The sequence below is a fragment of the Nerophis ophidion genome, linkage group LG21, assembly GCF_033978795.1.
Source record: "Nerophis ophidion isolate RoL-2023_Sa linkage group LG21, RoL_Noph_v1.0, whole genome shotgun sequence".
Classification (NCBI taxonomy): Eukaryota; Metazoa; Chordata; class Actinopteri; order Syngnathiformes; family Syngnathidae; genus Nerophis; species Nerophis ophidion.
The window spans coordinates 15,661,676-15,678,558 of record NC_084631.1 but is presented as its reverse complement, the minus strand read 5'-3'; the positions used below and the strand labels follow the sequence as shown (position 1 = coordinate 15,678,558).

The following is a 16,883-nucleotide window of genomic DNA, read 5'->3' as shown; positions in this document are numbered from 1 at the left end:
GCCAATTCCAGTCTGATGACCCCTTACAAACACCCAAAAGCAAAGGACTTTTGTTGCTAGAAAAGGATCTCAAAGATTTCATTGAAATTGCAAATGCTATACCTTTATGTATAAATGTCGCAATTGATCCATTGAATGATGAATTATTTAACACTTGTATTAAATAAGGCCAAACACCACAAATGCTGCAGAAGCTACTGTCTTAGTTCTCCTGTTAAAAGGGCTACAAAGCATGAGTATCATGCTGCCCTCTCCTTATTAAGTCCTAAAAAGCTTCGATCAAGTCATCCCCAAACCAGTGGTATTCATTGTGTGATATGTGAATATTTCATATAAACATTAGAAAGGAATCATGCATGTTGCACCAGGTTTTAGTCATAACAATGCCCAAGTTACGTCCAATGTCTTCAGAATAGCAAAACGCCACTTGGAAATATGCAAATTAGGGGTCGAGACACACCCAAACATAAAAATGAGCATTTTAACACATTTTGAATTATCAAAACACATGAAATAGACACAAAGTTTACATTTGTAGCTCATCTGTTTCAAATGTTACAAGCAGCGGCCATATTTGATTGGCCGCTGTGGCGACCCCAAAAGTCAGCGGCGTGGGCGCCCTAGCTAAATCATTTAAGTATGCCCTGTGCCAAATTTGGCGCTTTTAGACAAAAGTGAATGAAAATCTCCCTAAGGTCCTCCACTAAAATGTACTGTTGTTACTTTACATCAGGGGTGTCCAAAGTGCGGCCCGGGGGCCATTTGTGGCCCACAGCTAATCGTTTACCGGCCCGCCACACATTCTGCAAAAATGGCAAAATTAATAGTATTGCAAAAATTAAAAAAACATTTAAAAAAAGTGGAATGAGGTCAAATCTAATGAGAAAAAGTGTCAATGTTGACGCAAAGCTACCATGTAGGCAGTTCTTTTGTTCCTTTTGTCTTTATTTTCATTTTTTTCCATTGCTCCAAAAAAAAAAGGACAAAAATAATATATGTTACAATGAATTATTTCCTAAAAATTATCACTTTAAAATGTTTTATGTGGAAAAAATATTGCTTATGTTGTGTGGTTGTCGTATAAAAACATCAAAGTTTGGACAAAAGAGCATAAAACAAACAAAATAATAGTTCACACTTAAAATCGACAGATATATCGGAAGTTGATCTTGAAATTTAAGTGTTAAAAGTAAAAAAAAACAACTAATAAAAATGTATCACTTTATGAGTGGGGAACCTTTCGGATCTCAAATATATCAAGTAGGATTTTTTTTTACTTTTTACTGTGATTACTCAAAAATATTAAATAATTAAAATCAATGGTGTCCTGCATTATTGATCTTTGAAGGCTTTAATTGCTAAATAAAGAAACTCTCCTGAAGGAATCAATAAAGTACTATATATCTATCTAAATATTGCATACTTCAGTTTTACTATAAAAAAAAAAGTTGTCTTTGACAGAAAATGCATAAAACCTTTTTTTTTTTTAACTTTATATCAACCTTATGTTGATATAGAGATTTACTGTAAGCATTAGACAAAAAATAATAATAATAATTTGACTTATTTTTAACATTTTAGTGACAGAGACCCTCTATGCTCCCCAGGGGCCCTGAGGATAAAAAAAAAAAAAATCAATTTGTTTTGTTATGGTTTGAAAAAGAACAATATCAAAATGGCCCCCGCATGTGTGGCCCTCTGTGGAAAAAGTTTGGACACCCCTGCTTTACATCAACAGGCCAGGAAGTGATACATGGTCACAATTACTTGGCCTTCAAAGCTGATTCTGGTATTTGTGAGACTAAATACTGTATATTTTTCAATGACTGGTGTTTAAGGTACTCCCTTTGTTGTGCAATGTGTGTGTATATCAGGTAAAAGCGGTGGAAAAATGGATGGATATTAAAACTGTAACTTTTAGTGGGACACTGCACATTTCCTGTCCCCAGAAAAAAGTTCAACATAGAGCAACTTCTTTCGGACGTCACAGTACTCGGTATCCCCCGTTTCCTTCACTGTTCCCCACTTTGCCCTGGGAGGATTTGTTGAAATTAAATTGAATTCAGAAAGCTCTCATACCCCGGATATGTAGCGGTCTCATGTCACTCAGTAAGAAAACAGTACTCAAAGCTAGAGTTGCATGGGAAAAAGAATGAAGCGTGGATTTCACTTATGACTGGTGGGCTAAGGCCATCGATAGAATAAAGTCTGCATGGTGCCTTCTGCCTACTCAAGACCGCGAGCAGATGTTATTGCATTCTCATCTCTCCAAGCTCGGAGAAGAATACTTTTTGAATGTAAGTCTCCCAAGTCTCCCCTCTCATCGTTGTTGGCTGAAAGATATTATGCTCGTCATCAAACTTTAAAAATTAAATACAATCTAAGAGGGTCTTTAAACAAGTTCCAATCAAGGTGGCGCCCCTTTATCTCCCACTTCGATAAGCTGAAGCCACTTCCTGATGACTAAGTAGCAACTCTGTCTGTTTGGTAACCAAGTTACTCCTTTCAAGACGTGTAATAATGTGTGTACATTTAGTGTACTTAGCCAGCATTGTCTATAAGAAGCTTGAACACTCATGTAGTTTTTTTCATTCACTTTTTATTTTATTTTATGTGCATTTATTTAATTTGTCCAAGGACTGTTTGGAGTGTGGGGAGTGAGGGGTTTGTTATAGATATTTCTATATGTGCATTAATTTAAATGAATAAAAACTTTTCATGAAAAATAAATACATAAATGTAAGCATTAAATAGCAAACATTGCAGCAGGAGGCGGCTTCAGAGGAATCAGACCCAAAGTGAACCTTTGTGCTTTGAACTGATCCAGCTCCTCCTGGGTTAGCTCGCTCTCAAGGGAGTAAAGACCGCCTGAGGTTTCCACCGCACGCACCTGTCCTGGCAAATTTCCTGCAGGTGCGCCGGACTTCTCCATCGCTTTGTTGGTCTCGGCTGTGGAGGAGGAACCTGTCCCTGAAGATGGAGACGCAAGTTTTTCGCCGGACGAGCGGGGGGAGGGGTAGCCCGGAGGTGCATCAGAACTTGTAGACTGGGTGGCGTCAGACCCAGAGGGCGGTTGTGTCACAGCTGGGATGGCACTGCTGAAACCTGGAGGAGATGTTGGGGCCACTGGAGAGCCTAATCCACTCGCTGGAGAAGCTAAACTGATATTAGTTGCTTGGGCTGGTGGTTCGGCCTCAAACCCTAAAGAAGAGCAAGATGAGGAATGACATGTTTGTACGTTACACATCTACCGCTAAAAAGCCTCCAAAATCAGAAAAATATAACATCCACGGACGATGAGCTCACCAAACATCTGACTAAGAGCTGCACCAGGGCCATTTTTTTGGCTCGCATCATTGGCCTACAGTTTTAAAATTAATTATATATATTTTTATTCCGTCTTTCAGGATTCTGCAGGCTTTTTTTTTTGGCAATTTTTGTATCTTCTGCACATTAAAGTGGAACTGAACTTTTTGGGGGGAATTTTGCCTCTCGTTCACGAGCATGAAAGATAAGAAAACAAATGTTTTTTTGCATTCTAACGTGTCAAAATCGTCTCGTTCTTGCTGGCTAGAAATTAGTCCGGCAATGATTAAAATGCCCAAAATACGGTAAGAGGCTTTCAGGCACTCTTTAATGTTGAAGTTGAACAAGTGTGATTTAAGTGTGTATGGCTATGTGCCTGTGTGTGTGTGATCTAAAAGGAACACATACAAAGAATGATTAGTGTTGTGATCCGATGGTCGGATCATCACCATATTGTTATTTTTTGTTCCATTTTTATATCACTCTGCGGTTTGACATACTTAGTTCCTGTTTTGTTCGTTTCCATGGTCACTCATTAGTTTCAGCTGCTACTCTCTTTTCCAGCACACCTGTCTTTACTAATCACCACCTGTTTATAAGCCAGCATTTTCTGTTCACTGATTGTCGGATCTTAGTTTGTTCACATACATCTGTTGACGACTTGTCTCTCACTCTCGTTTTCACTAGCTCTCACGCTAAGCTTTATTTTATTCCTAGCTTTCACGCTAGGTGTTTTGTGTTTCCTTTTGTGTGCCTTTGTGCTTCGGTTTGTTTGTCCTAGCTTTCCATGCTAGCACTTTTATTTGCCTTTTCTATTTGTATCAGTGTTTTTGTTCAAAGCTCCTTTTGTTTAATAAATCCCTTAGTTCTTACCTTTTTGCTGTGTTCTTGCGGACGCATCCACGGAGGACCGAATCCGGCATTACAATGCCACACAAGCGTAACAATTAGGATACATTTAGGCAATATAATATGCAATAATATAACAGGATATGTATAATATTATATCTAATATAATATACTCTACAACAGTGGTCCCCAACCACCGGGCCACAGAATAATTTTTTATTAATTTTTATTAAAAAAAAAAAAAAAAAAAAAAAAAAGTTTTTTATTTTTTATTAAATCAACAGAAAAAACACAATATACACTTACAATTAGTGCACCAACCACAAAAACCTCCCTTTTTCATGACAAAAACGTCCCTTTTTCGTGACAAAGAAAAAAAAAAAGAAAAAAAAAAGAAAAAAAGGACATCCCGCCACCCCTTGCCACCCCTTCACCCGGGCCACAGGACAAATTATTAAGCGTTGACCTGTCCGCGGATACAAAAAGGTTGGGGATCACTGCTCTACAATGTCTTATAAACCAAATATACAAAGAAATGTACATTGAGATGAAGTCCATTAGAGATGAATGCAAAAAATAAGCACTGTTGATTTAGACAGTGCTTTAAACGTGGTCTGCCTCGCCATCTAGTAATAGAATAGAGTAACTACTGTGTAATAAGAAGTATTAACAGGGCGAAAGTTGAGCTGGCGAATTATATCGTCAAGCAGAAACATTGTTGCAAACAAACACTCGGTTAAGGATACATCTGACACATTATAGGCCTTTTAGCATTAATAACCGTGCTATATTCGACGTATACTTACATTTTAGTCAGGAACGCACACAATGCTGTTTACACAATCACCCAAGAGCCCATACTATGCAGAAACGCTACAAACAGGAAATGACGTCTCAGACTAGATCGCCAAATTAAGAGCACAGGTAATCTTACATCTCAAAACTGCTTCAGAATAAGGTAAGACTAAAACACTTTCTGACATTGTACATATTACATACTGTTATGAACGTGTCTGTTACTACATTATCTACATTTACTTGCAGTTTGTTTATTAAAATGTTGGAGTGTTTTGAAGTTGTTTTAGAGGGCTTTGAAGGCTACAACGATGATTCCCATGAGCTATTTTTTTATCTTTAATACCCTAAAAATAAAAACTGTGTTCATGTCTCTCATAACGATTGTGTACGACAGGCAAAATGCCAAAAAAAAGTGAAGTTCCCCTTTAAGAGCTCTAGTTAACTGTTGGTAGTGATCTATATCCATGGTCATTTTAATTAACTTACTCTGGATGAATAAAGGTTAAATAAATATATTAATACTTGTAAACTCGTGGTGTGTTATCCAGAAGGCTTGGTGCTGTAGACGGTGTTTGGAAGTAAGTCTGAGCTATGTATGAACATGAAAACTCTAAATTTTAACCTTGCCTGTTAACTATGTTGTACTACGATAGTTATTGTATCCAGCCAAAATTTTAAACTTGTATCAACACATTTGTAAGAATTTGACATATGTTGCAAAGTTGACATTAACTGTAGCCAAATTAAGCACTAAAGTAATATTTGATTGATGATAATGCAAGTAACCCTTTTAAATGCAACAAACATTTTTCACACTGTAGTATTTCTTTCTACCAGTCTAATTGGAAGGCCAATAACGCAATTATGTTAAATAAGTAAATAAACAAAAAATAAAATACACTGTTAATTTATGTTATCAAAAATTGCACTTCAATATTGAACATCTTGAAGTGCAGTTTTTCCTCAATTGGTAAAAAACTGGATCAGGTGTTTTTGTTGTCTTTTTTTAATTTCCAATGCCATCACGACATACTTGCTCATTCATCTGTGTTGAAGCAGTTTGAAGATTAAATATTCCCACACACAGATGTTTGGCTTACAATCATTTTTTTCCTCCTAAATGTTCTTACTTAGCAGTGCTTCTCACTGGCGAGGCAATGTCCGTGTATTCTGTCTGTAAGCTAGCAGCTACGTCTGCTCACACCGACACAAAGATTGTTGATGACTGACAAAAAGCTTACTCGGTTCACCAAATTCATTCTGCTGTCAAATAAGCGTGCTCAGGTGCTGAGAGCGATGTACAGAGTGAGACAGCTAGTATCCATTTTGAAAGACAGAAACGAAGAAAAAAAATCAGACCTTGGAATTTATAATGCTAAAAAGTTCATTTTATCGTTCAATTAATTTACTTTTTTGGCCAAAGTCTACTTTTTAACGAACCGCAGAAACCCTGAAGAATGCATTCACGAAATTTCTGAAACTGACCCTTAGAAAAAGTAAACTCTTACCTTTATTGCCAACATCAAGGGAAGAGGACCCACATTCAGCAGGTGCTGAGCCAAAGCCACTTGACGAGGTCCGAGGTGCTGGATATCTTAGTTCTGCAATCTGTGAAATTATCCAACAATTAGGTACTGCATCAAAAATAAATACATGTATTAATTAGGGCTGTCTTCAAATATTTGAATATTCGAGTGGGAGTAATCTGATTTGACAATTAACCTTGCAGTTGAATCGTCTGCTTTTAAGCTAAGTTAATACCTGCGGGGCTTCGCATGCAGCAGGTGTGTTGGGAGGAAACATTGATTGTTTTCATCATGTCTTCTTTAAATATTACAACAATATTCTTCTGTGCAGACAAATAGTTTTCAGAAAGTAAGAGATATCTCTTAATCTCGGTTGTCACTTGCTTCCTGGTGTGACATCACGTCTCTAAAATCAGCTGGCCGTGTTTCGGCCACCTCTTATTATGTCAAATCTACCGCTTAGCCTCACAGGCTTAACTCTGCTCTTAAAAAAGGTAATGATCCTTTTGCAGGTTCACGTATGGAAACTTTGTTAATACTTTTACATCCTCTATTTGGTTAAGTTTGATGTCCACTAGGTGCTGCGTCAAAGCTGAGTACTTCACACACTGCAGTCAAGACTTTTTGTGAGGTGGAATTAGATCTTTGTATTGTTCATTTTCATATAGTACGGTGTTCCTTTCACATGTACCTTTTATTAACTTTGGAATATTCACATATACGTGCTAAAGAACATCCTAGCGACATTAGTCACACCTAGTGACTAGTCAGTATACACTATTATATATCTTAGATTTGTTCCTCTTAAATAAATAAATAAAAACATCCCACATAATCGTGGACAATGGGCAAACTCTAAAGAATCAGATTTGACTATGAAAATGTTGAGAACAAAACAGCCCTAGTATAAATATTCAATATGAGTGACTGTGTGTGCCTCACCAAAGCTGCACGAGTAGATTGATTCATTCGGTCTCCCCACTGAATGAGCAGCCAGCTGATGCGATCGAGCTAAAGAAGTAGACCAGGACCAAGCATTAAACACTTTTCACACCAATTCAAGATTCCAACTTTCAAGGCTACACTTACGTATCTCTCGGTGGAGTAATATTCAAACCTCTGCTCTTCTGGAGATATGTCTGCAAACCCTACAGTGGTGGGGTGAGAGGGGAGAGACATTATGTTTATCTGCTGGCGTAATACGAAAACAAATGTCACGTGTATTTGATACCGACCAGAAAACAGTGCCTTGGAGCCGCTAGAACATGAAAAGCTCGACTGGTCTGAGGTCTCCCAAACCATCATGTCACTCTGAGTCTGAATGATCTCCCTGAGAAGGACAAGGATGTTAACATTTTTAGGGGACGACATCAGAGGGCAATTTGTGCTTTTACATCATTGTTGCATGATTCATAGTTGAGGAAAATGACAACTCACAGTTTTTGCTCTTCATCTTCTTCACCTGGTGCTGGTCCTCTGTCTCCTTTTCCTCCTCTTCCACCCCGTTCATCGTCTCCGCGGTTGATGCCCAGTGTCGAAACACTGTTTTGAGAAGAGACGCTAAATTCGGAGCTCTTCAAGCTGTGTCCTCTCCCACCACACTGATTACTCACACGGGAGGACACTTGCTGGCTATGTCCTCCTTTTTGGTGAGAGGGATTCACCGGAACCTTGTTTCTATGCCCTGAAACAAACACAGGAGTGACATTGGAGCGTTTTTATCAAAACAGTCGAGACAGCCTGGGTTCTGTTTGAGGGAGTTTTCCTTCACCTCCGTCTTGGTCTTGTTCACACTGCAGGTCAATTCCAAGTTTTTTCCCCATATGTGACCTGTATCAGATTTTTTAATGTCAGTGTAAACAGTGCAATTCCAAATACTTAATGTTCTACCCAGGACTCTTTCATATGTGGATATAAATGCGATGTGTCCTCAGTGTGAACGCTCCCACGCTCGGGTCTTCAAGCAGACATTGAAGCAAATTATCCCGTAGAACTGCGGGAGCCAAAATACTTCTTCTCTTCTTTCTTATTCTCACATGCGCAATAATTTTGGTTCAGAAAACGTTGAATTCGATCACAAAAAACCCTTGAAATTGTCACAAATGTGCCAGTACTGAGACCAACTAGAGCTGAAGCCAATTTTACTTCTGTAAACACTGAAGTGCTCGCTACGTCTTGTCTGCAAGCGCGTCAGGTAACATTCACATTAAAAATCAATTTTTTTTTGTAATGTGAACGGCCACTAAAAAGACTGGATTTGACCAAAAAAAAAAATGTAAATTGGACATTGAACCCGGTGTGAACGCAGCCTAAATGCTTCAGTTGGTTCGTTTTATGAACGAGGAGACGAGTTCTGGACCTGTTGTATTTATAGAGTGCCTTAAGATAACTTATTTTGTTAATTATTAGCCTCTCACATGTTAGTTATCTAAGTCAATGACTATATTTTCGTTAACTGTTAATACCAATTGTTCCATTAAACACTGAGAACAGTCTACCAAGTCAAATTGCTTGTGGCCAATAATGCTGATTCTGAAATGGCAGCAATAGAAATACAATTAACTTTTCTTGATTAGCATGTCTTTTGGTCATTAAATTTGTGTTTCAAAAATGAGAATTAAAAAACAAATAACTAGATTTAAAAAAAAATTAAAAATTAATTTTAGATGTCATATAACCAATATGAAAATCATCAGAAAAACAACCTGTATGTGTCCTATCACATTGTGTTGTGCATTACAAACTCAAAAGAAATTCAGCTGCTGACGCAGAAGCTAGCTTGCCTCTTGTTAATGCCGTAGCAGTGTGAGTGTCTCTGTGAACAACGCGATGTGTTACTATACCAAAAAAAAATGCTAGTGTTCGCTCTTACAATAACAATGGCTGTACAGATTGGTTATTGTACAGATTACGGAACGTACATGAAGTGTAGCGCCCATTTAAACGCAGCAGACAGAGTGTTAAACATGGCTTTCATTGGTCATGCAGGCCTTTGTTGCTCCTTTCAAAATAAGACATCCTGCATGCCGCCCGCACCGAATGCCCTGCTAACACTCTGCTGGGAAGAATAAAAATAACAACACTGGATTCATATGTGTATACCTCACCAGCCACCCCGAAAAGCCGCCAGCCTTCATGCCTCAAAAGTCAATGAAGACGCTTCCGCCGGCAAAGAAGCTGCCGGAAGAAAAGCCGCCGGCCGTTCTCATTTCTGCGGCTTCTGAAAAGTGCAAAAAGCCCGTCAGAGACGCCCATGAGGCCAAGGTGTTTTGCAATTTGCTCATGAGAATAACGTGACGGCAGTGGAGCAAACAGCGAGCCTTGGCGTTCCCCACATTAGCGTGGCAACTGGCCTGCTAGGGTGGGCATTCATTTGATTTCCACTCTGTGTGTACGTCCCAACAGGTGAAGCTGTCAATGATATAATCCGAGAGAAGCGCAGATAAAACAATACATGAATCAGTGATACATTTGATCGCTGTGAAATCAGAGATGCATTGGACCCCCACCCCCACCATCGCTGAAGACACTGGACCTCTCCACAGCAGACCTTCTGGACACACTTTCTTTTTTAACCACCCAGTCCATTCAATTGTTTCGTTTGTTTATTTATATAGGTTAAAGTTATTCTTGTCCAATTCTATAGTAACGAGAAATACAAGTTTAAATCCTTTTAACTGGTTAGTCGTTTTAAAAACAAATTGATTGTCAGTGGTAATGTATTTTTGAAACTAAAGAATATATTCAAAAACTTTAAAGCAGAGGCGTCCAAAGTGTGGCCCGGAAGCCATTTGCGGTCCGCAGCTAACTTTTTTTACAGCCTGCGACAGATTTGACAACAAGGGCAAAAAAATAAAAAATATATTTAATGACTTATGTAAGTTGATTTTGAGATTTAAGCATGGAAAGTAATATATATATATATATATATATATATATATATATATATATATATATATATAAAAGCAGAGGCGTCCAAAGTGTGGCCCGGAAGCCATTTGCGGTCCGCAGCTAACTTTTTTTACGGCTTGCGACAGATTTGACAACAAGGGCAAAAAAATAAAAAGTAAAAATATATATATAATGACTTATGTCAGTTGATTTTGAGATTTAAGCATGGAAAGTAATATGTATATATCAAACCCAGTTTTAAAAATTGTCTTTGGTCTTAACATGCAGTTGAGACATGTTTATTCTACCCATCCATTTCCTACCGCTTGTCCCCTTCGGGGTCACGGGCGGAAGCGGGGATTGATGGAGTCTATCTCAGCTGCATTCTATCCTGCTAAACGTATTCTTAAACCATTTTCTGTCATTAAGGTTTTCTACCTAATATTTAGGCAATTAGTAATGTACGATTTAGATGGATAACAAATGGTTATTTTAAAAGAGTAGTTGTCGATTATTTGAGTTTAGTTGATACATTTGCAAACCCTTGTAAAAAATTAAACCTGTAAAACGGAAGTTGCTGACTTTTAGCGCATGCGCAAACGGATAATCAGTTTTCTTTCCCCATATAGGCCAATCAGCTGTCGTGTATTTAAACAGCAACTTCCGGTTCCCGAATTTGAAAAAGACGTCCGTTAATTACGTTATAATAGTTTAGTAACTGATGATTCTTATTTTTGCCATATGAACTATAAAGTGATAATCAAACAGTCTTTGGATCTACTTATTGTTTTTCGACACTAAAAAAAGAAAGATGTGTTGTTCAATTGAACATTTACATATTACAAAATTACATTGAAATAAACCAATTGTTTTTTATGTTCTTCCAATTCCCATTCTTTAAACGAAAATAAGAATTACTATAATATTCACAGAACTTAAAAGCACCCAACTATTTGTTTTAAAATACAACTATATACACATAACATATCTTACCTGTATCTCCTCTGGAGTGCTGTTGAGAGGTAGAGCGGTTATAGCCTCTTCCTCCTCCTCCAACCGGGTGCTCGTTCCAGCATTTAACACCATATTGACAACGTCCTTGCATGAAATACTTACAGACGGTCATGATTTCTCTTTTTATGGCTTTAAACTTAACCGTCAGCTTGTCTTGACGCTCCTACTTGCTCCACTATCCACCTGTCAACTCTATCAGACCGCGCATGCGCCAAAATGTCGTCTTTTCCGTCGATGTCAATTTTGACACTTCTGTGACGTCACCGCTGATAGTGCCCTTACATTCGTTGCCATGTTTTTCCATCTCAACAGAAAATAAACCAACAACCCGTCAGTTCCATGATATGTTTCTGAACTTTGTGTTAAGCTTACACTACCTTGTCTGAGTTTATAAATCAGCGTTGCTTCACTTTCGGTACCTGAATTGGCGCGCGTACGTTTGCTGTAAAAGGGTCTATTGGTCACAATTTGGCAACCCTGCTCGCCACGCCCCTTCCCACGTCTTCTTGTGACTAGGGAGTGACCTCCGATTAAACTGTGCCATGATTGGTTAAGCACAGCAACCATTTGAAGCTCGTTTTTGTTTTTTCATACTGTGTATATCCATAGAGCACATCTTTAAAACAAAGCAAACATTTGCCATAAATATTGTACAGGATGAAAGGACAGATGCCTGCTATAGTGATCGAGTGCTTTCCCAAGTCCAAAATAGGTAGTAAACAGTCCCTGGATGCATGTTACATAAGGTGCAGGTAACATCAATGTCCTTCTTCTATCTACCCACCACAGTCTTTACAGGGCAACAACCATGAATGATTTAGAAAGAAATCTCTTTAACTTTGTTGGTAAGTAAATACCTGTTAGGAAGAGACCAAGTTTTGAACCAGCAGATGTCATTCACAACATTATTCCAGCGCGCAATTATATAGGAGACAGACACACAATCATTTTGGAATAAACTACAAATTTTTCTGTTATGTTTCTGATTAAAACAAAGTTTCCCTACAGGAGTGTCAAGTGGATCATTCACAATTGTAACAGCAGAAAGATGAAATGAGTAAGCCCTGTACAACATATCAACACCACATGGAATGGCATCAAAGACAATGGCAAATTGTTTGGGAGTCACAGGGACCTTAAAACGGTTAAGAAATTATTGCTAATTAAAAAGTTTACCCTCTTTATTGAAAAGCTGAGTCACTAAAATAATACCATTATTAAAAAGTTTACCCTCTTTATTGAAAAGCTGAGTCACTAAAATAATACCATTATTGAATCAATTGTTGAGGAAACGAGATTCCCTTTTGTAACATATGTCTTTATTGTTCCAAATGAAGTATTTCGTATAGTGAGAAATTGTGCTTGTAGAGAAGAGACCATGCCAGAAGGGGTAGTTTGTGGAAGTTTGAAAGAGAAAAGGGAAATTCTATCAATGTTGTAGTTACACAATAACAACAATTTTAGGCCTCCAAGATTAGAAAATACATGATGAGAAATGAAGTTCCAAATTGAGGTAAGATCTTTCAAATAGTGTCTTATCCAATTAACCTTTAAGGTGTTGTTTAGTGTAGTGAAATCCAGAACGTCTAAACCACCAATCATAATTTCACGTCATGCAGATGTTATAGGGTAAAGCAACCAAAATGAAAGCAAAGGAGACAACTTGGAAGAGTTCTCATCTTTACTCTTTAGTGTATGGCTGTAGTGCAACTGTGCATCATACTGTCAATTAACATAGCCTACTGTCCATCAACAACAACAGAAATGCATTCATGCAATAAAACATTATAAATAAACATAAATGAACTGTGATAATCTTTTCCCCAACTTGTGTTTAAATCACTCACAATTTTTCCCTTCATCTACTTCTTTCTATTGCTGCTTTTGTACTGTAAATATGTTTGTCACTAATACTCAAATACAAGCAGATTAGTGTCCACTGGTTGTTCCTATTTGAAAGAGCCAAACACATGCCTCCGCCGGTCTGTCACAGAAATTAACTGCTGGCAGATTTCTCTCAGGTCAGTATTGTCCAGTTTTCCCTGATGGACATGGCACACAGCAAGACTGTTCAGTCTCACTTGTGTCATGGTGGTTCTAAGCCATGTTTTAAGTCTCCTTAAAAATGATAATCTCGTGAGTTTTTATTGTATTTCCACCACACAGTTTTGTTCATTGGTATTTTCAAACCGTTGCTCACTTGTACACAAATACATGAAACTAACAAATAATTTAAAAAATAAAACGGAAAGGTGAAATCCGGCGATCTGATTGGCTGTAGACCGTGTTTTAAATATTGAGCACGGCTACTATTCTAAAGCCTTATCACAGCGTAGGCTGTCACTCTGCCTCAGGCACGTATGACTGGTATGAATGGAACTTGTTGTCATGTATCCATGACAACGGACTGTTGCAGTCCGTAGTAAAAGACAGCTGATGTTTTTACGATGTTAAAAAACGGACTAAAGTAGTTGAATTCACATGTTTAAGGTTAACTTTCACCTCCGGGGAGGGTTAACAATGGTAAAGGGCACTGAGCATTGACTTTCACCTGACAAAAAGCGGAGGAAAAGATGAGATGCAGTGCTAATTTAGAACTAACGTCTGGATAGGTGGGACTATTTTTTCCACAGTGAGGCTATTTTATTGGATAGTATGTATTTCTGGTTGAATAAAACTACATTAAATTTATTGAGTATTCCTATTTCATAATGCCTTTATTTGTAACCGTTTTATAAAACCAATATATCACTCCAGTCCATGGTATATGCTCATTATAGACTCTAAGGGGCGTGACTGGAGTGATATATTGTTTAATTATTCAATATTGTTGAGCCTCAATATTGTTGAGCCTCTATACACCCTTGAAGTAACTTACAGTTTGACTCCTAAAGAAGTCTCTTATATCCAGTTTTCTTTTAATTGACATCCTTCAAAACACACGCACACAAACACAATGTGAATCACAGCACTGATATTAAAATCCATCTAGCTACCGTGTGCCAGGAACAACAAATGCCGAACATGTTGCCAACTTACACTTACTTACAACTTACAACTTACACTTACTTACAACTTACACTAACAGTTGCACTGCCTCTCTTCAGATCGCTAGCAACTAGCATGTAGGCTAGCTTTTACAAGCAGAAGGAGTGACAGCGGGGACAGCCAATCACACGTAAGTTAGCATGAAACTGGCAACCAATCAGCGAGCGATATTTTGGTTAGAGGCGGGACTTCTAGCAGAGACCGACATTTAACCCTTTCTGTGCCATAATCATTGACTAAACATTACGGGCAGCGCTTGTATTGATAGTGACTACGCCAGCGCCCCCCGCGACCCTGAAAGGGAATAAGCGGTAGAAAATGGATGGATGGATGGATACACAGCAACGACTGGATATTGGTAGGGTCGTGTCCCTAGCGTCCCTACCCAATTCCACGCCCTTGGGTTCGGGTAGACTCTGGTGTAAACTTAAAGTAGATAGAGGAAAGAAAATTAATAGTCCCACATTGTGGCATACATTCAATATTAACATATACAAATACCAAATAAAGACAAATATTTTTTTAAACAGACAAGTGAGGAAAGAAAACACATTTGAAAATATAATTTCCATCATTGTGGACTGGTTGTATGTGTATGAAAAAAGATTGATCTTAATACCTCATTAACTATGTGATGTTCTCTCAACAGATGAGACATAACCTTCTTCAAAGACTTTTAGATCAAATTCAATTGGCATTTTCCACAACTCCACTAAATTTGGACTTTTTAGAATTTGTTTGACGGCAGCAGCTGTATTATCTTGATACATATTGACGATGACCCACACTGCCATACTTCTGATTGGCTCTGAGCTTTTTTCACCTGACCAATCAGAAAGGAGGGGCTGTCAAAGCATACCCGCCCCCAAAGTGCCAAAACGAAGGCGCCGCGCGCGCGCACAAAGGCACCAAACGCGCGCAAAAGGGTGTCGCGCATGCGCACGAAGTGGAGAATCAGCGCGCGATAACAGTTTTTATGCGCTTGGATTTTTGGCACTAATGTGACGCCATACCTATCTCAGCTACAATCGGGCGGAAGGCGGGATGTATTAGGTAGAAAACCATTATTACAGAAAAGGGATTAAGTATAATTTTAGGACAGGATAGAATGATTATGTGTCTCAACTGCATGTTAAGACCAAAGAATAATTTAAAAATCTGGGTTTGCAGTATTTTCCCTCAAAAAGTTTAAAGAGGAATATTTGATGTGAAGTAATTAGAGCCGCCCTGTGATGAGGTGGCGACTCTTCCAGGGTGTACGCCGCCTTCTGCCCGATTGTAGCTGAGATAGGCACCAGCGACCCCAAAGGGAATAAGCAATAGAAAATGGATGGATGGATGGAAGTAAATAGAGCCTTATTAATCATTCATTACAACATTGCTTTTGGTTCATCATAGTTTTTGAATAATGACAGTTTATTAAAAAAAAGTCTGATTAAAGGTATCCTAAAAAGCCCACTCATGAAACTGTTAAGTCACATATGTATATATATATATATGTATATATATATATATATTACTTTCCGTGTTTAAAATAATTATTTACGTTTTTTTTATTTAGTTTTTTGCTCTTGTTGTCAAAGAAGACCTTGTTTGTATTGACTAACACACAATATGTGCAAAAGATTTTCCCCATAAAAGTGGAATATTCATTTGTAAAGTAATTGAAGCCTTGATTAAATGAAACATTTACAACACTGATTTAGATTCATAAATATTTGATGAGCAATGCCAGTTTTAAACTATTAAATATCCTGTATGGCAGCTTTGTGTTATAAGTGTCAATATTGCAATATTTTGTAATTACCTGTTTGCTATTTAATTCCAGATTTTAGATTTTGTTTGTTTTTTTATTAATATTTTTCAGATCTTTCGCAGGCCGTAAAAAAAATAGCTGCGGGCCTCTGTCTAAAGTATTTTGAATATATTCTTTAGTTCCAAAAATACATAACCACGGACAATTAATTTGGTTTTAAAACGACTAACCAGTTGAAAGGATTTAAACTTGTATTTCTCATTACTGTAGAATTGTTTATCATTGTCCTGTAAATGGAAAATAATAACTTTATCATATATAAACAAATAAGCAAAACACCTGCATGGACTCATTTCTGTAAACAAAAACTGTACTTAAATACATATAAAACATCTTAAAGTGCTTTTTTCCCAGTTGGATAAAGACGTCGTCTTTTTGTTTGTTGCCATCACGTCATCACAGCATTCTCGCTCTTTTTCCGTGTTGATGGGCTCATATTGCCGTTATGTCACCAATTAAATCCTCGATGTTGACTAGTCGTGCAGCACGGGCTGACATCACACCCATAATTTAGTAATAAATCTTGTGTCCTGATTTTCACCCGTCAGTGTGTGCAGGAGTGTGGCAATCACATTGGATTTAACTTGCAAACACACAGGGCGCTTAAAAAAAGTGCGTCCAAAAGGTCTGCTGTG

At 37.9% G+C, this 16,883-nt stretch overlaps 1 protein-coding gene across 1 annotated transcript; it reads right to left on the bottom strand.

The window, feature by feature from the left end:
- Window positions 1-2,486: 2,486 nt before the first annotated feature.
- LOC133540255 (nucleoporin NUP42-like) lies at window positions 2,487-11,775 on the bottom strand. Its single transcript, XM_061882848.1, has 9 exons — window positions 11,364-11,775; window positions 8,251-8,309; window positions 8,093-8,136; window positions 7,917-8,021; window positions 7,715-7,809; window positions 7,569-7,627; window positions 7,422-7,490; window positions 6,462-6,561; window positions 2,487-3,201 (listed from the first exon to the last, which is right to left on the bottom strand). The coding sequence occupies exons 1-9, from the start codon at window positions 11,494-11,496 to the stop codon at window positions 2,747-2,749; spliced, it is 1,119 nt and encodes a 372-aa protein (XP_061738832.1). The 5' UTR covers window positions 11,497-11,775; the 3' UTR covers window positions 2,487-2,746.
- Window positions 11,776-16,883: the final 5,108 nt, after the last annotated feature.